The sequence below is a fragment of the Castor canadensis genome, chromosome 15 (genome assembly GCF_047511655.1).
Source record: "Castor canadensis chromosome 15, mCasCan1.hap1v2, whole genome shotgun sequence".
Lineage (NCBI taxonomy): Eukaryota > Metazoa > Chordata > Mammalia > Rodentia > Castoridae > Castor > Castor canadensis.
The window spans coordinates 67,810,742-67,834,999 of NC_133400.1; the positions used below are offsets into that span (position 1 = coordinate 67,810,742).

General features: G+C 42.0%; 1 protein-coding gene across 12 annotated transcripts in view; it reads left to right on the forward strand.

Moving 5' to 3' along the window:
- LOC109700328 (cyclin-Y) overlaps window positions 1–24,258 on the forward strand; it is a 666,198-nt gene that overhangs the window by 470,281 nt on the left and 171,659 nt on the right. For 6 of the 12 annotated variants that reach the window (XR_012442082.1, XR_012442074.1, XR_012442079.1 and 3 more), the window contains 2 exons: window positions 3,371–9,980; window positions 13,384–13,765. The exons of 1 other annotated variant lie outside the window; for it this stretch is intronic. Coding sequence is in view for 1 of the 11 variants with exons in the window: in XM_074056410.1 (XP_073912511.1) it covers window positions 13,384–13,405 (22 nt within the window). In the remaining 10 variants the exon portion in view is untranslated. Of the gene's footprint in view, window positions 1–3,370; window positions 9,981–13,383; window positions 14,510–24,258 lie in introns of those variants that run through there. 5 more of the 12 variants (XR_012442078.1, XR_012442073.1, XR_012442076.1 and 2 more) reach the window with 3 other exon arrangements.

Genomic DNA, 24,258 nt, shown 5'->3' on the forward strand with positions numbered 1-24,258 from the left:
CTGGCTTTAGATCCAGTAGTGTTTGTTTTATGAAATTGGGCTCACCGATGGTGTGTATATGTTTACAAGTGTTGTCTTCTTTATGGATTGTTCTCTTTATCAATGTGAAGTGACATTCTTTTTCTTCTAACTAATTTTTTTTTTGAACTCTGCTTTATCACTTATGAGTGTAGCTACTCTTTCATGCTTTGTACTCCATTTGCTTGGAATATCTTTTTCCAGCCTTTCACTTTAAGACTGGTTTGTCTTTGCCAGTGAAGTGCATTTCTTATAGGCAACAAATGATTGGGTCTTGCTTTTTAATTCAATCTGCCAGTCTTTATTTTTTATTGGAGAATTGAGACCATTAACATTCAGAGTTCTTATTGAAAAGTACATAGTAATTTCTGTCATTCTGTTGTTTTTTTAATAAAGTTTAATACTTTCCTAATCTCATTTACTTAGCTTCTCATCTAGTGAGATTTATTCTTTCTCTTATTTTCCTGGTTGCATTTATCTTCCTCTTCTATGTATATAATTCCTTTAAGTATCTTCTGCAATGCTGGCTTAGTGATTATAAATTCCTGTAGTTTTTGTTTATTATGGAAAGTTTTTATTTCTCCTTTAATTATTATGTATAGCGATCTAAGTTGGCACTTACTTTCTTTCAGTGGTTGAAATACTTTCACTCCATGCCTTCATTGCTTTTAGAGTTTCTACTGAGAAATCTGTTATTTTAATCAGTTGGCCTTTAAATGTTTTTTTGGTGCTTCTTTTCAGCTTTCAGTGTTCTTTTCTTATTACCTGTATGAAGTATTTTAATTATAATATGCTTTGGAGAAGTTCTTTTCTGGTCCTGTTTGTCTGGAATCCTAAAAGCTTTCTATCCCTGGATGACCATCTCTTTTTCAACATTTGGGAAACTTTCTGCTATTATTTTATTGAATATGTTTTTGATGATTTTAGTTTAGACCTCTTCTTCTAAAATGTCCATGTTTTATAGGAATTGTCTTTGTCCCAGTGGTTTTCCATATTCTGTTTGTACTTTCTAAATGTTTTTACCTTTACCTGAATGTTTTATTTCCTCTACTTTATCTTCAAATCCTAATAGTCTATCCTCAACTTGGTCTAGTCTATTAGTGAACCTTTCAACTAAGATTTTTATTTGCGATATTGAGTTTATGATTTCCAAAATTTTGATTTGCCTTTTGTTCAGTACTTATTTTTATTGAATTCCTTGTTCATACCCTGCATTGTGTTCCTTATTTCATTTAGCTGTTTATTTTTTTTCTCTTTGAATTCATTCAGGTGTTTATACATGTCTTCCTTAATTCACCCACCATTCTTATCATGATTCCTTTGAGTTCATTACTTGAGATTTCATCCATTTCACTATCATTCAATTCCTTTATTTTAGAATTGTTGACTTTTCAAGGAATCATGTTGTCTTATTTTTTTTAAATATTTTTTATGTTTTTGCATTAGGATTTGTGCAACTGAGATCAAAATAATTGGTTGGAGCTTTTATTCATCTATAGTCTTTCAGTTGCAATATTCTCAGTGTTCTGGCAGGACTGAGTAGTGGCAGGGTCGATGTGCAATTTCCCACCACTGGCCTAGGGGTATAGCTCAACAATAACAAAACCACCAATTCAAAACTAAACCAGATATTTAAATGAAGTAAGGAATAATTGGAAACTTCACCTACACTCCCCATTAAGTTATGTATAAATGGATTTAGGGTTCTTATAGGGTACATTAGGAGGTTAAAAAATATTAATGTTATAGGATTTAAGGAGTAGTGAAAATGAGAGTGGTAAGGGGAGCACAAAGGAAAAAGAAAGATGTAGGAAGGTGAAGTGCATGGGATGAGAATATAGGAAATAATAGTGTGTGGGAATAAAATATAATCATGGTGAAGAAAGACAATGTAGCCAGGAAGATTAAAAATTCAGGAAAAATTAAGAATGATTAAAAGAAGAAAGTAAAAGAAATAAAAATCAGAAAAATAAAATGAAAAATAAAAGTCAGTACTTCTTTGCTCAGGAGGGGAGTGTATACCAGCTATGCACCATCAGTGCAGCCGATGTTCTCCTCCAGCCTCTCACCCTCAGTGTTCTGTCTGTGCTTGGCCCCATGCGTTCACTGCCGGTTCCCTCCTAGGCCTGGGATTGTCTGAGAGTCCCCTGAGGGTCAGCCTGAGTATATGGCTGTCAGTGGTCGATTAGGTCTCTGGGCCACTGGTAGTGAGTAGAGGTGGTTTGGGGCAGGTCATGTGGAGTAGCAGCAATTCCACAGGATGGGGCTGCTCTGGGGTATGGCTGCTTGGTGGTTGTGGTGGGGGTTGCTCAGCTCAAGCCATGTGTGGCAGCAACTGAGGGGGCAGCCTCCATGTGCAGGTAATGGGTCAAGGTGCACCCTGCTAATATGCCCCCTTCTTGAGTCCATCCATATGCCTGCTCCTTGCCCTGGATGGGTAACTCAGCACTCTGGAAAGCTCTTGATCATTTGCAAGTGAAGTTTGTCCTCTTTCCCCTATCCTCCCAGGCTAGTGCTCTTTTTACAGCTTGGTGAACAGCTAGCTCTTGCCCTGTGGGGTGGTGGGTCTAGGGATAAAACAGGTTTGGATGTTCTCCATTGACTTTGGCTTCTTCTGTAGCTTGCCCTGTATCTGCAGTGCTTTGTGGTGGACAGGGGATTCAGGCTCTGCTTAGTGCCATGCCAGCAGTGAAGTTTGGCATCTTCCCCCAACCACTGAGCTAATGCTTTACTTATTTATTTATTTTGGTGGTACTGAGGTTTGAACTCAGGGCCTTGCACTTGCTAGGCAAGTGCTGCATCACTTGAGCCATGCCTCTAGCCTAATGCTTTGTTTACAACATGGCATGTTGCCAAGTCTTGCCCCATAAGGCAGCAGGTCTAGGGATTAAGTGTCTTAGAGTGCTCTCCACTGCATTTGCCCACTCCTTTGGCTTTCCCTGTGCACATGGCTCTTTGCCCTGTTCAGGAGACTAAGGCTCATGTTGGCTCTGGGATGTCTGTTTGCTATCTTTCCCTTATCCTGCCAGGTTAGCATTCTGTTTACAACATGCCAACTGGTGTGTGACTATCTCTTGCCACACAAATACACAGTGGGTCTAGGTATGGAGTTGGTTGGATCCTGCTCAGTAGAGATTGCCTGCTCCTGGAGCTAACCTGTGTAGGGGGCGGGAATCAGGATTCAGGGCTACTCTAGGCTCCAACCAATTGAGGCCTTCCCTTTGTTTCTTTCATAGGTCAAAAGTTCCATATTTTTCTACTTCTTCTGGTCTATCCTTTAACTAGTGGCCTCCCCTGCCTTTTTAAATTGCCTACCTTTCCTTATAGCCATATGCCTTAGGTTTTATTTCAGGTCTGTGGAAATACTGGAATGCAGTAAGTATTTTTATCTGCTATCTCATTTCTCTCCATGGGATTCTTATTAGTGCATTTATCAGTGAAAATAAACAAGATTTTTGCATGCCTCATGGAGTTTATCCATACAAAAACACTCAGACTTCATTGGAATTTTTCAGTAGTTTTTAATAATCCAATAGCCAGTTTCTTTAAATAGCTGTTGTTTTGGAAGAATGAACTTGCTTCCTAAGGTGGCAGTCATGATAATGGTTTTGACAGTGGATTCTGAAGATGATAGACTAGGTCCACTGTTCACTGTCTGACTGGGCTTGGAAAACTCACATAAACTACCCCATGTCTTCCTCTCCATTATCTGAAAAATAACCTTAGTTAGTAATTATAGGAATGTTACATTTTGTGTGTATTGCCTTTATCACTCTTATTAGCTGAAATTACTGCTGGAAGGAAATTAATCAGACAAATTAGTATGCTTATTCATGAAACCTAGATTACAGTAAACCACAAGATTAAGACTAATGAAACAATTACTTATTTAATCATTATTGAAAATGGGAACATTGCTCAGACATCTGACAGTAACTATAGCAAGCTTTGGAAGGAGACAAGTGAATGTGTTTTTCTTGACTGCTTGTTCATGAAAGTAAGATTATTATCATATTATCACCTGCTGGAGTTTTGCTTTCATGTTCGACACTTTTACTGACAAAAGGTCTCTTCTTATAAAAGAAAAGAGAAATCCAATTTCCCCAGTAAACTTCTTTCCTTGAAACTTAAGTTATCCTGACTCTGACATTTCAAAAATTAAGATGTAATAAGTCAAGGCTATAGAAACTTAATATGGTCATGATACCTTTCCTTTTTAAAAAAAAAAAAAAAAGAATAAACATGGTATTAGAAGTAAGATGATTTACCTAATTTTTTAAATAAAAATTTTAATATAACTTAAATTTTTTTAAATCAAAAGGTATAGGCTTATATGAAAATGCATAAACTTCTCCATGTCATTGTACCAGCTTCCTGGTGCTCAGAGATAATTGTTCTACTTTTCCATTTTCTAGAAGTTGCTCATGTTGGATGCTTTTTTATTTCTCAACTTTAGATGTTAGTACATTGTTAGTGATTTTTCTGCTGTAATAGCTGAAGGTATTAGTTGCATTACTTCCTACATCCTATTCTCTTTCCTAAAACATTTTGATTAATAACTTTATTACTTACCTTTGAAAATAGAAATATTATATTTGAAAAGTCTTAAGTTTTGTACCATCAAACCCATATACTATCTCCTGATTTTCCACATTTGTAAGGTAGGAATATCAACATTCCTAACATTTTCTTACCCTGCTTTCCTCTGTATCTGGGTTGTGGGATAAAATATAGGACACTCAATTAAATTTGAACTTCAAATAAACAATAATGAATTTCTTTAGTGAAAGTGTGTACCAGATTTGCATGATGAATATTTATATTTAAAATTTTTTCATTTGTAAAATAGAAAACAGATGTTACTTAATTAATTACTCATGAGTAAGAAGAATTTGTTGAGGTGATACTAAAAATAAGTCCATCAATTCATTCTGTATAACCCCAAAAGTCCTAGGAATCTAGATATCTCTAGGTTTGGCTTAGGGAGTATAGTTGAAATTAGGAAGATTTCTAGAAATTTCTATTTAAGGAGCAGGTAGACATCTAGATCATTTTTCCTAAGCCTGGGGAGAATTTTGTGTGTCACTTTAGCAAAGAAGAAGTCCCCATTTCTTTCTTTCAAAGTCAGTGGAGAGAGGTTCATCAGGAAAAATCCCCTGTTCTGTTTTGGGGGTTTTCTGACCTGTCCTCTCCTGCTTTGGGGCTCTCAGAATGCAGATCACAGGCCACATTTGGCAGGAGCCTAGAAGGTTACCTTTTTTGGGTCAAAATACTGGCCCAGAAGAAAAGACTTTATAAAAACTTTCATGAGGATACTTCAAGCCAAATAGCAGGATCCATCCCTACCTTATCATTCATCATTAGGGCTATCAGCCCACAGCTGCTGTTACCCAGAGTTTTAATTCTATTTTAGGATGGCATACTTAAGAAAATCCTGGCCAGGGAAAATCAGGAATTTGAAATCCCTAATATAAAAAAGGAAGAGACAAAGGGAAAAAGTGGGAGTGGAAAACCTAGAGGAATCCAAGTGGAAAAAGAAAGTACATAAAACTTGAAATTTCACTTCAAGTTCTCAATAAGATAAGATACTGTATTTGAAACAAGAACAGGGTCCTTTAACAAACAAGCATCTCTCAAACAAGAAAGAACATTTGCCAACTATAAACAGAATAACAGAAACCTTATGATCAATCAAACATTTAGAATATAATATATTCCAAAGGCAATATTTCCAGAAGTATCACTGAAAGACAAAAAGATGAAAACCTGTTTCCGAAAGACATAAGTGACTATTCCGAGTTCCCAAAAGGAAAACTGAATGAAGTGGAAAAGTTATTCTAGAACTGATAGATCATAAGTTTTCAGATCGAGGTCACCAAGAGCCTGGAAAACTCATGAAAAACATCAGTGCATGAACAATGGATCATGAAATTTTATCAGAACATCAGAAATGAGGAAAAGAAAATCTGAGAATGTGAGAGGCAAAGAAAAAGAAGAGGAGAAGGAGAAAGAAGAGTATTATAGAAAAAACAGAAAAGCAGTGGCTTGTGCAACAGAATCTTTTCTCATTATTGGAAAACTTTAAACAATCTAAAAAACTAAAGAATCAAAAAACAGATGTGTAATATTTTGTTTCATAAAAAACAACTAAAGGAGATAAAAATGGTTATTTGTGTGGGTTAGGACCTAAGAATACAGAAAAATGGAGAAGATAACTGTTTTGTTTCCCATGATGTATTTGACTTTAAAAATATGTCTATGTATTACTTTGGCGAAAGTAAATAAATAATTCAATGAACAAATAAATATATAGAAACATTGTGTGTTTATTTCCTTACAGAAAAGAGGGAAAGAGTTGAATTAAGCCTTAGTATGGCATCAGAGTAGTTCCAAGTATAAAAACATGCACATTTATCAGCTTACAAAAAACTATGTTGTATTTTTTGGAACCAATCACAGAGTATAACTTGCAAACTTATAACATTCAGGAGGTAAAATATGAATATGGCAGGTTTTTTCTTTGTGTTCATAGCTATAAAGACTTGGTATGAAGTAGCAGGAATAGTATGATGGGAGGAAAGCAGGGATACCATAAGGTTGCCATAGTCCTAGGGATCATAGATAGTGATGACTGTTTCTTGAACTTGATTTTTAAAAGCCTTGGAAATATGTCATCAGTGAAATGAGAACTACACTGCTGCACTTTGCAGATCAAGACAGTTGGTTAGGACTGAACTATTTGGCATGATCATCACAGCCACAAAAAGTCCTGTTTTTATTTGGTTGCATCCTGAGGCAAATGAAAATAACCAGAAGAAAAGGAAGAAGAAGAACAACCCCTCTGTCTTCTTGTATGCAAGATATAGAATAGGTCCTGTTTAAGATACTTCATACACATAGACCATGCCACATATGTATGTCAAGGCAATGAGAATTAAATATAGTTACTCGTGCACATATGGCACAAAAAATGTGCCAGACTTCCAGGAGATATCACAGTTTGGCTAACCATGTGCCAAGCCAATAGAATTAAACTTCATAGGGTTTCTAAGATACCACTAACAATGCAAAGTTAAGTTACCCTAACAAAATTACAGGATTCAGTTCAAGAAAGATAATGGCTTTACTTTACTATGTCTGCATCACACTACCTTCAGTGTTGTGAGATATGGATGTGGAACTGGGACACACGCTGAGTAAAGAAACACTAATTGTGAGGGAAATCAAAACTAGATTGTATGAGGAACAGAAGAATCAAGGATGTAAGCCCGGGGAAAGGAAGACTTATAAGAGCACAGCATGGCTACCTTGCCATATATTAGGTACTTTTGTATAGAAGGAATGGATTCCATTTTAATTTTTTCTGAGATTGGAACTGACACATGGATAGAAGTTACAGGAGACATTAGACAAAAGTAATTTCTAATGAGTGTGAGTGACAGAACTCTGTTTCTCAATTACCTACTGACTCTTCATTAGAAGAAGTGTTCACAGTGCAAGATCATCATCCACTAAGTACTTTGAGAGAGGATTCCCATATTAGAATAGAGGTAGAGTCAACTGCGATTTAATATCTGCTCTAGATCTAATATTCTAGGTGCTAAGAAATGTCAATCTTGAGATTCAGTCACCAAATATATATTAATCAATAAATAAATGTTGGTCATCTTCTGTGTATCCGTAAAAAAATACTTTGTTCCTGCCTCTTGAAATGATACATCCAACAGAAGTGCTAAGAATTAAGTAGATAATTGCATAAATAACTGGTTTAATTACTAAATTTAATTGTAATAAGAATTCAGAAAAAGAAAATGTTTTTATGACAATATAATTCAGAGTCTATTGGAGGGGAAGGGAAGGAAGTTTCTTTGTTTTTGGTGGGACACTAGAGTTTCAACTCAGGGCTTTGCCAAGCAGTCACATGCAAAGCAGGCATTCTCCAGTCCATTTTGTTCAGGTTATTTTTGGAGATGGGGTCTTATGAACTGTTTTCCCTGCTGGCCTCAAACTGCTATCCTCCTGATTTCAGACTCTCAAGTGACTAAGTTTATAGGTATGAACCACCCACTCCCAGGTGAAAGTTCTTCCTTAGCACTCAGCCTCCCTTAAAACCTTTCTGATTCATTGGTGTGCTATGGATATTGGTTGAGGATTGATTTTTTTTTTTTTCTCATTGAAAAGTTCTCCCTGAGCCACATATTATTTGATTAGATTTGGGTTCATACTTTGGCTCTTTTATTTTGTTTGAGTGATTTGTTTTTGTTGGCTCTGACACCAGAGCCCACTGCTCAATACTCTGAGCTATACCATAGAAGTGAAATTCCTTCCTTAACCTTGACTTTAAAGCTCAAAATACTATTGTTTAAATGTCACCTCTAAAACCATGGAGTGGAAGAACAATGACTCTAGAAGTAAATGCACCCATCCTTGTGAATGTATTACAGAATCTACAGAGTAAAATATTTTATCTAAATTAAAGATGGACTCTCACAAAGCTTCAAAGCGCTGATGATCTGAAAGGAGTAGCCAGTGCTTAAATGCTGTGAGTGGTGACCACTCTTGTGTCTGTAAAAGATTGGCTGATCAGATAAAACCAGGCAGTGACTGGAGGGATGACTCGAGCCACTCAATCTTTTGAAATTTCTAAGGCGTTTTGCAAGTGGAAAATCTACATTCACATACTATATAGGCAGATCTTTACATAGGCTGAATGAATTTAGCTGGCCCAACAAGCTGCTCCATTTGACAATGACCAATTCAGTGTCTGAGAAACATCGGCATGTTTCACATCTCAGAGATATCCATCATGCCTGCCCAGAGTCAAACTGAACATGTCTATGTCTGTGAGGTAAGTTATTGAATCGATAATGTTGGTTAGCTTTGAATCAGTTAAGAAATACAACATTGTACAATAGCATTCAGCATGGAATCAAAGGAGGACCATGCAATCAGAAGGGGTCACCTAAACCATTCTTGAGTGAGGGTGTAGTTTCCATAGTGTGACTTGTGGTGAGACACTTAAATGGTAACTTCTGTTTAACACCTGTGGATAGTGCAGCTGCTGTGAGCGTATGGCAATTGCTTGGACCTTCTTAATAAGAGAATTTACAAAATAGTCTCTAACTTAAACTGAGAGTTGTGTATTTGTCATTGAAAGCTTTTATATTCAAAGTCTTGCTTTTAATTTTATAAAGAACTATTTGGCTACAAAATACTGGCCTAGCAAAGATATTTCATGAATGAAACAAAGGAATCTCTTTAATTTATCCTGAATTATATAAATAAGGCAAAATGAGAGCTAGGAAGAAGCAAATATGAAGATTTATCTCCCAGTGATTCCACATTCCACATTTGGTCTTTGAGCAAACATTATCTATAAATGCCACAAGAACTCTTCTGTAACAGACTTCAGAATAAAATACCTTTGAAAATAAACAAAATTTGATTAAAATGACATCAAACTCCATAAAGACTTTATTATAGAAATTATACAACTTCTGAACATGAAATATATATAAACTACATGAATTAGTCTCAGTTTCAATCATTTATCCTATATCCAAGAATGTATTTCTCAGCAAATATTAAGCATATTCTTGAAAAATGAAAATAGTGCACATTGAGGGCTTACTATGTTCTTGGCACAATTAAACTCTTTCTCTCTCTCATCTCATTTAACATTGCCAAGAACCCTCTGAAGTAGGTGCTACTATGATTCCCGTTATGGATAACAAAACTGACTCTTAGAGAAGTAAATAGACCAAGTTTTTTTTTTTTAAGATAGTTCATGTGTATATAAAACAGAATTTGACTTAAGTTATTTTGAGTTTAAAGCCTGGATGTTAAAGCCTGGGCCGCGGTGACTGATGGCGCCGGCGCCTTCAGGGTGTGGAGCGGGGCCTCCGCCATGGACCTGTTCGGGGACCTGCCCGAGCCGGAGCGCGCGCCGCGCCCAGCTGCCGGTAAGCGGCGCGATGAAGGAGGGCGGCGGCTTGAGGCGGCTGCTCCGGGCCTGCTTCTGCCGCCTGCCCGGCTCCGCCATCTTCGCCGCGCAGAAGGACGAGCCGCCGCGTCCCTCGGCCCAGCGGAGGCCTCCCCGCGCCCCGGCCCCCGCGCCCGCAGCAGCGCGGGTCCTGCGTGCCTGCGAGCGCGGGAGGCGGGACGCGACCTCGGTGTCCGGAGACTTGCGTCGCGCCGTTCCTGTGCCTTCCGGGGTCGCGGGGCGGCGGGGACGGGCGTCCACCCGGTCGCTCGACCCGTCTTGTCCCGGACGCAGGTCCTGCGGCGGGGAGGCGGCCTGAGCTCCACACCCGGCACGATGGCCGCGCGGCCGGAGAACCGGCCACTCCAGTGTGGTTTGGCAAAACGCCTGAGCGTTTTTACGTGCAAAACGTTGATCTGGACGCTTAGTTGAGGCCTTGTTTCCAAGCCTGCCTTGATGGCAGAAAACCCCGAAAGGTGCAAACTCAAGTTCAGATTCCCAGCCCCACCGCAGCCCACTAGGTCGGAGTCCGTTATTAAATAAATGCCGGCCGGCGGGGTCTGGACCCCGCGGTTCGGGAACTCGTTGGTGCTGGGGGGAAAGCGGTGGTTTTGCGAGCGGCGGTGATGACCACCAAGTGGCAAGTTCACGCTGGAGGAGGGCTTGCAGTCCAGGGACACTGGGGACGGAGAGGGTGCCATTGGGCTTCCGAAGATGGGGAGACTCGCCGTTTGCAGCTCCTAGGCGAGGGAACACTGCGTTCGGATTGGAAGGCTCGGCTCTCCAACCTGCCCCTGGCATGCCCGTGTGGAGGAGGAGGTGGGCCTCGGCCACCAAGAAGGGATTGTTCTGCGCTCACCAGCGCCTGGGTTTGGCTTTTCGCGCGCATACTGCCAGTCAGTCTGTCGGGCCATTTTGAAGTTTTATCTTTTTGCCCTTGCTCCCCTTACTTCCCCCACGGGCCATTGTTGAGGGTACCAGAGCATCTGAACAACTGGGCCGTGTGTGTCTGTGACTTGGTTCAGCCATTCTTTTTCACAATAACTGCAGTTACACTTGTGGGTAAAACTGGCTTTGTCTTATCTGTCAGCGGGGTGCAATTTCTCTGTGTTTCAGGCTGAGGGTTGGATTCCCACGTGTACCACAAGCCTTTCACGGTTTTTGTCTTACTTTTCACCTGAAACTAATGTGGGGCTTCCTTGACAGGACACAAAACCTGACAACTCAGAGTCTTACAAGTTGGCACTTAGCAGCCTGTCTCCAGATACAGTGGGGAGAGCATGTCCTGTCACTGCTTCTTCCAGACTCCACTTCAGTCCTGGCTGATGGGGTGGCAGAGGGGCTGCTTGCTGCTTTAGCTCCACTTCCCCTGAGAGTGCCTTAGTGCACTCCCCATCTGCCAGGAGGATGCTGACACTGTCACGGCACATTATTTAAAATAACTTTAAAAAAAGAGGACTTGCTTTCAGAATTTGTAGATGACTGGAAATTGAGAGGGATAGACTAAAGTGAGTGACAAAATCGAGATCCAAAGATTATTGGTAAGTAGGTAGTTCGTTAAAACCAACAAGATGAACCATATTCCAGCACTGAAAGGCACTGGCAAGAGGAACATGAATTCGAGGACAGCCTGGACTATGTAATGAGACCCTGTCTAAAAACCAAAAATCTAAAAACTCCAACAACAAGAAGATGAGATATTTGACAGATCAAAAACCAATCAGAACCAAAACAATCAGAATTCACATTCTTGTGAAAATACTATGATTTTTTTAAAAAAATAATTTGCATACCAGTAAATCACATGGATTCCTAAAGTGATGGAATGCTAAGACTGAACATGGCCCTCACGCATGAAATGTACCGGGCACAATAAAACACCTAGTCATTTTCACAGTTCCCTCAAAAAAGTTGTGTGGGAAATGGAACCGACCGTTTAGTTTGAAATCCATCTCTTCACTTACTAGCCTGTGCCTCCAGGGGCTGTTGCCACAAGTGTAAAATAGGTGACGCCTCCTACTGTCCTTGTGTGCATTGAAGAGTGTAATACATGTGCAATGGAGCAGAGTCAGTGCTTTATACACATTAGCCATTACTTTGTGAGCTGTTAACTTTTAATAGACATTTAAAAGGGAAAAACGGAATGGATTTTGTAAAAAGCAAGCACTAAATGTTCAGAGAGGTAGGAGATAACTACAGTGTTCAGATCACATCAAGTGTGTTTTACTTCTTTTGGTTTTGTTTTCACTATCACATCTAATGTTCCTATCCTCAAGACGCTTAAATTTTTATGATCTGGTAAAAGAATGTAGAAAGAGTACATTGTTTTTCGGTATTGTACTAAATTAGTGGTTTTCATCCCAGTATTTAAGGGTTTGTTTGCTGAGTAAATAAAATTTTAAAGATCAGTCTGTCTTTCACCCTAAAGAAGTGTGTTTCTATCAGTCAAAAATGGAACTTTTCTGTCAGACCCACAAATATGTTGACTTGAGGTTCATTTGACAGCACCTTAGCTTTGGTTTTATAGGGAAGTTCACCACCAGCACATTTAAAATTAATGGTCAGCCTGGGGATATAGCTTAGTGGTATAGCATGTGCTTAGCATAAGAGGTCCTAGGTTCAGTCCCAGTACCACAAACAAACAAAATTAATGGTCAGCTGTCAAGAAACATTTGCTTGGCAAACTGTCTTAAAATATTTCTTCAGAGGGGGCTAGGGCATGGCTCAAGTGGGTAAGCGCCTACCTAGCAAGCGCAGAGCCTTGAGTTCAAGTGCCAGTAGCACCAAAAACAAAAATTTCTTTAAAAAATTGGAGATACAAACATAAAATAAAGGTTAAGATATTAGAAGAATAACTTTAGGGTTAAGCAAGAAAAAAGTCAGAAAAAGTTTAAAAAAATTACAAACTATTAGTATTTATAAAGCGGCACAACTAATTGACTGGAAAGCAATAAATTTAAGCTTGTCTTTGAACAAATTTCAAGCAAAGATTTGTTTGAAGTGGTTAATGACAAACAACAGTTACTTTGCTTTTGAGGTTTTATTTTTGTCATTTTAAAAATAAATTTATGTATTAGGTGGCTTGAAATTGTATAGACCTTTTGTGAATGAAGTGGTGAATGACAAGAATATTTTGATGCTCTTGCATCAATGAGGTTTCTGATACAAAAACTAGGTTTACACAATGTTCATTATTTTGTCAGTTTATCATTGCAGTGTCCAAATTAATAACATAGAATTCAGACTGAAAAATAAAAGTCCTGTGCTTATTTCTAGGTAGAGCACATGTCAGTAGCTCAGTGTCTGCTATGTGGAAAGACCGAGAAAGTTTCTTCATCAAAACTTCCATGAATGTTTGATACCTGCTTATTTATTTTCTGCAGAAAGCAGCCTCTTGGTGTTTGATGCCCCAGAAGCAACTCTGTTGAGTTTGATTACAGAGAGATCTCCTCAAAAGAAGCCCAGCTGGATGCACCCTGCTTGTTGCCTTGCTCTTTTTCATGGAAAGAAAAGAGAAAGAAGAGCACTTTGTGGATTTGGTAATTGTTTGTAGCACTGGCAGAGCCTCAAATGATATTTGTTCTGTTACAGTGACTTCCAACAGGAGCCTTCATTTTTACTTCAGATGAAAGTTGGACAACATGCAAAGGCTTGGACTAAACACAGTCAGATGCTTTGAAATCCTAGTCATTGGTCTTTGTTTGTAAATACATTTTGCTGCTGTTACACTAGTGTCTAATTAAAATAATTTGTAAGAAAAAATAATGTGCTTTGTTTGGTTGTAGTTCTCTATTAAACATTTAAATAGAGAGCAGGTGATTATTAGAGGGGAAAAAAAAGTGCAAAAGTTTAGGATTAGCCTTGTTTGAATAACTATTAAGTTTTAATGATTCTGATAATGTGCTCAGTCTCTTAAAGGTTATGAGGCTGATATTTCTTCACTTTTTTGTGGTGAGAGAATTAGTTTAATCATTAGGGGATGTCACTGGGGAGCTCTTGCTCAAGGGTTTCTTTTGAGTTTATTCCTGGAAAGGAATGAAACTGGCAGGAAGAAGGGCAGTTTTCTGATGTGTCTGATGACCATTTCCAGGAAAGTCTGGATAGTCAAACCACAAGGATTCCTGGGCTCTATTGTAAACATTCCCCCACCCCCCCCAAAAAAAAATACAACCAAAAAAGTTCACCCATAACAATTGTTACACTCTTTTATAATATTGTCATATACAAAAATCTTTCTACAAGGAGTAAAATCCTGAGGATGCTAAAAAGAAATAAATCCTAATATTTGGCAAGTGAAAAACACTGTCTTGCACAGTATAAGGTCGTTCTGCCCCATTCAGTAGACTAAATGGTAGGGGAAACCATGCTAGATGTGAGAGAGCCTTTTTAACAAATTGTCTCTGATGTGATGGGACTGAATTTTTATTCCTATAGTCTGATTTCAATGATATTCTTAAAAATCAGTAATTTATATAGTCATTAAATACCTGAGACATTAAGTTAGAACAATGATTGTCTTGTTCATTTATTTATTTGGTTGTTTATCCATGCCACAAGCATTTGCTGGGCATCTTATTAGAGACAGACACAAGGTATTTGTGGAATAAGTGAGCAAAATAGCAATATTTGTACTTTCATGGAATTTTCAACCTTAATGAAAAAATATAGCATAATAGAAAAGGTTTTCTTGAATGTGGTACTTCATATGACGGAAGTAAAACATTTGGACAACTCTCAAACTCACTCAATCAAGATGTTTTTCTCTTGGTTGGAATGTGCTCATGTTAGTACATGTGTGCTCTCTCTTCTGATTCACTTGTGAAAACATTATCTTTTTAAACCACTTGGCAGATTTTGCCTCCTTTTGAGCCTTGATAACTTATGAAAGATTGAACTCTGGGCAGTGACTTTGTTGCCTTAATACCTATAGTAAGCAGTTACAGTACCTATTAGATTCCTTTCCTGACCCTGTAGAATTTGGAATTTACTCATGATTGCATAAAAGTATATCATCAGACTGCTTTTTAAAAATTTATTGTCCCTTTATGAAAAAACAATCAGGTATTTTGCATGAATTCATTGTGGAAATTCTTACTAATGAATCTGGAACTTATTAGTCAAATACTTGATATAATTGATCCACTTGAGGTCTCAAAAGAAAGATAGTTTTGATAGTTTGCAAAGTATTATAACACTGTTCTCATTTCATTATCAGATGTTACTGTGGAATGTACATGTGACCATGACCATTGGCATATAACATATTCATAACCTAGGATTACTCTAAACATACTACACAACTAGAGGGACACTACCCTGCCTCTATCTCCATGCTACACAAGTGTACAATTCATTCTGGAAGTGTTCCTGAAACTCGTTCTCCTGATTAGTGGAGAGGTCATCATGGAGTTGGCAACTTATATCTTTCCACGTCTCGTTTCTCTTCATCTAAATACGTCCCTACATTTTCAGATCACACGGTCTAGACCCTGGTAAGCTAAGTGACTTTCTCACAGTCTCACATCAATCTACATACTATATATCTCTGGTCCCCCAGAAGTGTCCTTCTTATAATTCCTGGGTCCTCAGGAATGTTTCCCATGGCCTCCCTGAGGCGAATGACACCGCAGTAACACCCCAGACATGCAGTTTAAAGGGTGTGATTTTGTTTCTCTAGCATTCACAGCTTATAAATTATACCAATTTTCTAGACCTCGAGACAAGGACTATCATATTCAGAGTGGCATTCAATTGTAAAGTTACAGGATTTCTTTCTTAATAATACAATATAAACTGAATATGCCTTTGAATATACCCATGGAGAAGTTTTTGAACAAGCCCAAATTAAGAAATTGTTGTCAACTCACAACTGTTTCTGGATGATGACTTCTTTTTCTACTTCTTGAATGGAATTTAATTTTGTTAGTATGCACATGGAAAGAGAAAGTTCTAACATTTAAGTCTCTTGATACTGCTAAACTTCCTTCCCTTAGAAGCCAATTTTACATATGAAGTCTGGAGGCCAGAGGGGCAAACTAGCAGTAAAGGCACAAGGAGCAATGCTTAACCTGGGTTAGAATAGAAATACAAAGCTCCTAAGATTTGGTCCAAACTTTGGTCTATTCAGATATTCATTTCCTATTTGTGTCCCTTTTATTTTTTTCTCTGTGCTCATTAGTCTGGCTAGGAAGTCACGTGGTTCATATATTTTGATGCTGTTAGGTGGAGTATAAAATTTCATGGCAATTATTACTAAGCAAATGTCCTTGTCCTGTTTCGTCATTTTTGCCCGGAATTAGGCATTACCCCAGTACTCTCTTTTGGTTATGTTGGCTATTGGCTAGTTACATTTTCATTTATCTTCATTTTTTTTGAGGTTCTTTTTTTTTTTTTTAAACCTTCAAAGACCCCTTGCATGTGTGTTTGGGTTCACCAGATAGGGTCCTTCCATAGTAAGCCCTTCTTATACTCAGATTCAATATATATGATTATGACCAAACAGTAAGTTAAAAAAGCAATTAACACTAAAAATAAGGCAAGGTGCTGCTATGTCCAGGGACTTCAGGCATTTCCTAGAGAGTGTGAGAGAGGGCCCAGGCTTTGGTGAGACAGCAGGGCAGTCAGTGGTGCATGTCCTGTCTCTGCTGAGCCTCAGGCCCTTGCAGGTGTCCCCGGGGCTTTGATCACCAGTGGGGCCACCATGGACCTGTGGAGTCTGAAGCTGGAGACCAAGGTTGGCGCGCCTGCTCCTCGCTCCTCCGGAACGCGCGAGCGTGAGGCTCTCGCGGGCGCGCGCGTGGATTTGGAACCCTTGATTGTCATGTCATGGAATGTTACCAGTCTCCTAGGACAAGTTCCCTGGAAACCAAAACTGGTAGAGCGACTGTCCGCGACACTGCTCCAGGAGAACTACCTTGCTCAACTGCTGATATGTACAGATACAAGGGTAAGCCGGGGCCCTGATGCTCCCCACCCAGGAGGGACGGCCACCGCCCGCCGGCCCCTCGCACCCCTCCCTGGTCCACCTCCTGCAGCCCAACCACCCCTCACTCTCCGCCCCTCTTCTAGCCCATAGGAGACCTTGCCACTGCCCCTTTGGGGATTTCATGCCAGGGTTCCTGGATGCACCTGGAAAACGGTACCGGCTCAAGCTGGGTATGCTCACCCCTTGCGGGATCAGTCACCCCCAAGGGGCCAGGCTCTGTGCGGGAAACTGCAGGATGGTCTGCAACCCAGCGACCAAGCAGATTTGCCCCAGCAGTAACAACCAGAGGCCACCTCCAGTGCCACGTCAGATGGTCTGCTGGACACTGGCCTCCAGGGAAAGAAATGCCCAGGAGCCTAGCGTAAAGGAGACCACAGTGAATGCCTTGAAAGGCTCGAATAAAGGGATAGTGCAGAAAGAAGGAGCAGGGCAGATGACCAACTCCACGCTGGCCTCCCCAGCAAGAAATGCCCAGCAGCCAGGTGCAAAGGACGCCACTCTCAAAGAGACAATGCAAAGTAGGGTGGAGGAAGAGTCCCAAATACTTAGAGATGGCAAGAAAAGCAAGAGAAAGTGCCATGAGAGTAGTGGGAGCAGCCCGTCAACATCTGAACCCCTCCTGGCCGATGGCTCTTCTGCTAGTCTTGTACAGAAACCTGTACCCCTGAAGAGAAGTCTCGCTTCTGAGACCTCTGATGACCCCTTAAATAAGCGGGCACGCATGTGTTCTAGGTGCTCCCCGCCAAGCAAGTTCACATGTGGCATCCCAGTGCCCAAGCGCAATGCAATCATGAGTTCCTACAGCTCCACTGGAGGCGTCTCCCAGCTGTGGAAGAGGAGGGGGCACACCTCAGCCCTCCTCTCTGGACCAGCTTCCTCCCACTGCCAGCAGCCAGGGAGGACAGCAAAGAACAAAAGAGAGGAGGGGCTGGGGCATGGCTCTAGTACTACTGCTCCCACTCCCCAGGTGATGGACAAGGAGTCCCATGGACAAAGGGCTACAGATGACACCACAAGGAAGGAGAAAAAGTCCTCCATGTCACTACCCACACCTGGCAGCTCTGGGAGCAGGAAACGCAAGCGGTGCGGGGACCCACTGACCTGCCCTTTACCTCCCTTGCTTGCCTATCCTATCACTCCTGAAGTCCATAGAGAGAAGAAGGCCAGATTCCAGTGGTTTAGCAAGGCTCTGGAGGACAAGACTGTTGTGGCCTCTAACTGTGTCACTAAAGAGCCTTGCCTCACTTTCACGCTACCTGCAATAGGGCCAGCTTCCTTGCCATCCTCACTCCCCACGCCTGCACAAGGCCCAGGTGCTACCCCGCTGCTGGCCAGTCTGAAGACGGCGGAGATCCCTGACTGCACACCACCCTTACCAGCACCTGCCGATGTAGTCAGCACTACAACCCCTGCACCAGGCCCAGGTGCTACCCCACTGCTGGCCAGTCCAAAGACAGTGGAGATCCCTGACTGCACACCACCCTTACCAGCACCTGCCGATGTAGTCAGCACTACCACCCCTGCACCAGGCCCAGGTGCTACCCCACTGCTGGCCAATCCAAAGACAGTGGAGATCCCTGACTGCACACCACCCTTACCAGCACCTGCCGATGTAGTCAGCACTACAACCCCTGCACCAGGCCCAGGTGCTACCCCACTGCTGGCCAGTCCAAAGACAGTGGAGATCCCTGACTGCACACCACCCTTACCAGCACCTGCCGATGTAGTCAGCACTACCACCCCTGCACCAGGCCCAGGTGCTACCCCACTGCTGGCCAATCCAAAGACAGTGGAGATCCCTGACTGCACACCACCCTTACCAGCACCTGCCGATGTAGTCAGCACTACAACCCCTGCACCAGGCCCAGGTGCTACCCCACTGCTGGCCAGTCCAAAGACCATGCCGAACCCTGACTGTGCAGTGTCCTTACCAGGACCTGCTGTTGTAGTTAGCACTGGAACTCCTGCACCTGCCAAGCCACCTGGCCACACACTGACCCTGACCGCAGAAAGGCCAGCTTCCTGTCCAGCCTCCGTCCCCACCTCAGGCCTAAGCACTATCCCACTGGTTGGGCACTTGAAAAAGATGAAGAATCTACAGGCCCCACCATCTTTTCCAGTGGTGGTTGGTGTGGTTACTACTGTAGCTCCCGCACCTCCGAAGACAACTGGCCTTCCAGCTGTCCTTAGTTCTTCACATTCAGTGACCTTTGCAGGAACATCTTCAGCAGCTTCTGTGGGGCAGGCACCTACTTCCTCCTCAGTTGTGCCTATGGATACATCATCCCCTCCACCCCTTCAACCCGCAGTTTCAGTCAATCTACAAGGCCCCCCCATACTTCCAACAGCTTCTGTGGGGCAGGCACCTACTTCCTCCTCAGTTGTGCCTATGGATACATCGCCCGCTCCACCCCTTCAACCTCCAGTTTCAGGCAATCTACAAGGCCCCCCCATACTTCCAACAGCTTCTGTGGGGCAGGCACCTACTTCCTCCTCAGTTGTGCCTATGGATACATCGCCCGCTCCACCCCTTCAACCTCCAGTTTCAGGCAATCTACAAGGCCCCCCCATACTTCCAACAGCTTCTGTGGGGCAGGCACCTACTTCCTCCTCAGTTGTACCTATGGATACATCGCCCGCTCCACCCCTTCAACCTCCAGTTTCAGGCAATCTACAAGGCCCCCCCATACTTCCAACAGCTTCTGTGGGGCAGGCACCTACTTCCTCCTCAGTTGTGCCTATGGATACATCGCCCGCTCCACCCCTTCAACCTCCAGTTTCAGGCAATCTACAAGGCCCCCCCATACTTCCAACAGCTTCTGTGGGGCAGGCACCTACTTCCTCCTCAGTTGTGCCTATGGATACATCGCCCGCTCCACCCCTTCAACCTCCAGTTTCAGGCAATCTACAAGGCCCCCCCATACTTCCAACAGCTTCTGTGGGGCAGGCACCTACTTCCTCCTCAGTTGTGCCTATGGATACATCGCCCGCTCCACCCCTTCAACCTCCAGTTTCAGGCAATCTACAAGGCCCCCCCATACTTCCAACAGCTTCTGTGGGGCAGGCACCTACTTCCTCCTCAGTTGTGCCTATGGATACATCACCCGCTCCACCCCTTCAACCTGCAGTTTCATCCAAACTACAAGGTGTCCTCTGGCGTGCCCCCACTCAAAACCCAAAGGCCCTTGGCAGCATGCCTACCAACCATTCCTCCCCTACTGGCCCTGGCCTGACCTCTGCCGTTTCCATGAAAAGCCAGGGAAACAAACCCTCTCTTTCCACACATGTGGGCACATTCCCAGCCTCTTCTCACCACACCATCCCCCCCAGGACCAAAACTACCATCCCGCCCATCAAGCCCCAAAGTGGCCTCATTATACCTCGTAATTTCCTACACATGCCAGCCCACTGTTTAATGCAGACAACTGCTTTAGTTACCGGTCCCCCCATGATCACTAGTTCAGCCACACTCACCACCACTGGTCCAGCCAGTCGGTCTTCCTCAAAGCCTATGAGTGGTTTGGGGGTAAAGAGCGTGGCCAGCACCACCTCCACCACCACCAGCACCACCACCACCAGCACCACTGCTTCCACCACCACCTTGACCTCTCAGGGAATCCACCTTGGGGCTTCTGCTCCCTCTGGTGCCCACAACCCAGTGGCCCCGAGCTCCTTCCAGATACCCCAGCCCTCTACCCTGTCCACATCTGCACCACCCACCTCTTTTGGTCAGCCCCTACCCAGTACTAATCCCAGCACCCCTGGCATCAGTGGCCTTAACCACCCACTCACTGCTGCTACCAGTCTGGGGACGCTGAGAGTCGGAGACACCACCAACCCTTCCTCCAACACCCATCCCGTCCCCCCACCCTACACAGGACCCAAATCCCAGCCCACCAATGGAGGCTCAAAGAAGCAGAAGAGGGTCAAGATGTCAGCCCTTATTAAAGCATTCGCTGCTCTTTCACTGGCCGATTCTGTGCCACTCCAGGCACACAAGCAGCAGAGTCAACCGAAACTGGACAAATCCATGAGGTCTTTGGTGGCTAAGTTTTCTAAACTTTCCTTTGTTTGAGAGGCTCTGCCTCAGTTGTGCATTATTATTATGGATACATTAGTATAGATATATTTCCATTTGTTTAAAAATAAAGATACATTTCTGTATTTTAAAATAAGCAGAGTAAATACATTAATTTCATGTGTTCATGGGGCATCAGACACAGATATCTGGAAACTTTGCAAGTATTATCAACCCCAGTGCCCTTTTTTAAATAGGTCAGGATTCTAAGGCTGAGAAGAATGAAACAAACTCAGGGAGATCTCTGACAGAGATAAATTGAAACATGAAGCTCCTACATTTTGGTCCAAACTTTGAGTCTCCATCTGAGCTAAAGCTTACCGTGTTGTACTGTTTATTTGGTTAGTTGGTGGAGTTAATGCCAAAATTTTAATTCCTGGAAGGACTTTGCCTGAGATGTTGCATTTTTTTTTTTTTTTTGCCTAAGTCATTGGCTTGTATCTTAGTATCAATAGTCTGCATGAAAAAACTCTCTAAATCTTGCTTTTGGAACAAAGTTCTATACGGAAGATGACACATCTGTGTCATCATAGGTGATATCATAGGTTATTGAGAGAGTTTCCTAACAGCTTTGGCTGAAGACAGTTATTCAGCTTGGGGTTCCCCATTTCCTCTTTTTGCAGCAATGTTGCAAGGAGAGGAAGTAACCAAGTGGATCTGGTTTAGAACCATTCTCCATCTCTCTGTCCAGCATCTGTACTGCTCTGGGGTGATTCAAATAGCCCTTTGTCAAAGCTAACTGCTTGCTTTTCTTCTGAGAAACACCCTTTTGCCTAATGTGGGTTTTAAAACTTCCTCATCAAAAGGTGGAAGTGTGTCACTCATTGGCCTGCACTGGTAGGAGGAATATTACCAGTTCCTCCAAATGAAGGCAGATGTTTGCAGAAATGAGTCAACACCAAGAAAGTTTTTAAGATCACATAAAATTGTATTAATACAAGATTGTTGTGTTTTAATAAAGCCCACAGCCTGTCTTCAAGGCTTCAGCAAGGGTCTTCTGTAGCACTTGGATATTTCCCGCACATGTTTCCACCTCTAGGTTCTCATATGTATTTACTTCAAGTTGTAGCGGCCCAATAAAACTGTGCAGTTCTTTCGCTTGAAGGTTATTAGATTGTGGAAACAACTTGGAGTGAAAGGCTGAATTTTAGTCAAGGGTATATTTGCATGGTCCCATTTTTGTAAGTATCAAAGTATTTTCCAGACATGGAGGCTGACCTCTTACAGTGGCTTTGTTCAAGTTGGATTAGCCAGACAAGACTGCTGCATTTTAAGTTGCTGCTTTTGATTTTTACCTTGGATTCCCTTTGTCTCTGGATAATTTCCATGAATCACTGCAGAACCATGAAAAATTGAATATTTGAGGATTTGTGTGTATGTGTATGCTGCTATTGTTGCTGGATTTTGCTTTACTTTGTTGGCTATAGTTAAGAAAAAGCTACATGCTTATTTTATGTTTATTCACTCCACACTCTTGTTGGCTTTGGGGAATTTCTTTAGCTGAGCCTTGTACTCACCAAACACACACACACACACACACACACACACACACACACACACACATGCCCACTGGGTGACAAGTGTCTGCTACAGGGGATACAGTCTTGATCTGTCGCAACTCCTTGAACTTGACACATTCAGGTTATTCATCCCACAATCAGTGTAATCAAGAAGTTCCCTGTGATGTGTGGCAGGGCCTAGTGTTTAGGATTGTATCTGTATATAAGCTCCACTGTGAGCACTGTAATTGGCAAAATGTGCATGAGCGGCTCTGACCTCCTTGGTTACATGAAGGAAGAGCAGGGGCGAGAGGGGGAATGCTCTGCAAATATCTGATTCCCATGGAAGCTTTGCTTGTTTTGTTGCTGGACCACTGCCAGGCAAATGCTGCTCACATCTTTTAAGAAATCCCAGCTGCAGAAGGAGTTGCTGAACCCAGTAGAGAGTGTTGCCAAGACATTCTGTTGGAGCACTGCTGTGGCAATGAGCAGACATTCTCTGAAAAAGGAAAATAAAAGCTCATGGAAACGTTTAAGATAAAAGGAGACTTATCTATATGACCATGTCTACATAAACACAGTTTGGGATTTGGGGACCAAGTTCACACTATTATTAATACTGTCGAGGCTCTTTTGTTCTAGGTGGCTTTAGGAAATTTTTCTCTTAGCTTAGATGATATCAGGTCTCAACTGGTGAATATGAAGTATATTGTTTTTTACATGAATTTTCTTTTTTTTTTTTGTGCTGGGTTGAACTGAAGGCCATGGCTCATGCTAGGTAAGCACTATGTTACTGAGCTGCATCTCCAGCACTGTATAAAGTATTCTAAAAAGTCACAAGTATAAAAATGTAAACTTCTGCTGGATTCAGTGACATATACTATAATCTCAGAACTCAGGAGACTGAGGCAGGAGAATCACCAGGTTCCAAGCCAACGTGAGCTAAATGGTGAGTTCAAGGCCATCCAAGCCTACATAACAAGACATTTCCTCAAAAATGTAACCTACAATTAATAATATGGTTAGAGAAAGTAAATTTGGATATGATAGCTGTGGGCAGAAGGCACAGGTTGCTCAGCTGCTTTTGCTCCATTCCTTGATGGTCGGTCTCTGTGTCCATGAGACAATTCCTCCACATCCTTTGTTTTCAGTTCACTATGACTTCATCATTAATCTCAGTCCATGAATAACATGTAGCAATAGGGAGGAAAAACCACATGGATGAATGAATCACTACTATTGCTTGAAGCTGCAGGTGTGACTTGGGGTGATGACACACATAAAGATGAGGATGAAACCTTCCTCCATAGACCAACTTACAGTCAGGAGGAAGTTTTTGGTCAGTCACTGCTTGGGGGCTTTTAGATAATCAAATCACATCCTCTTTCCCCCATCCTCAGTTTGGAACCTATTGAAATATGAGATACAAGTGAAACAAAGGGAGAGCAAAATATTACTACCGTTACTGATAAAAACTGCATCAAGGAATACAATTTAATTTGTGCTCAAATGGGCATCTAATATCTTCTCTACTATCCATAGTGAATCAAATCTCCCACTCAAAAATATAGAAATTCCACTTGCAGGGGACATCTCACATAACTGAGAGAATGCAATGCTCTGTACAGAAAACTATCTCTGCAAGATATCACAGCCCTCAGGACCTTCCCACAGGTTCACATCACATTGAACTCAT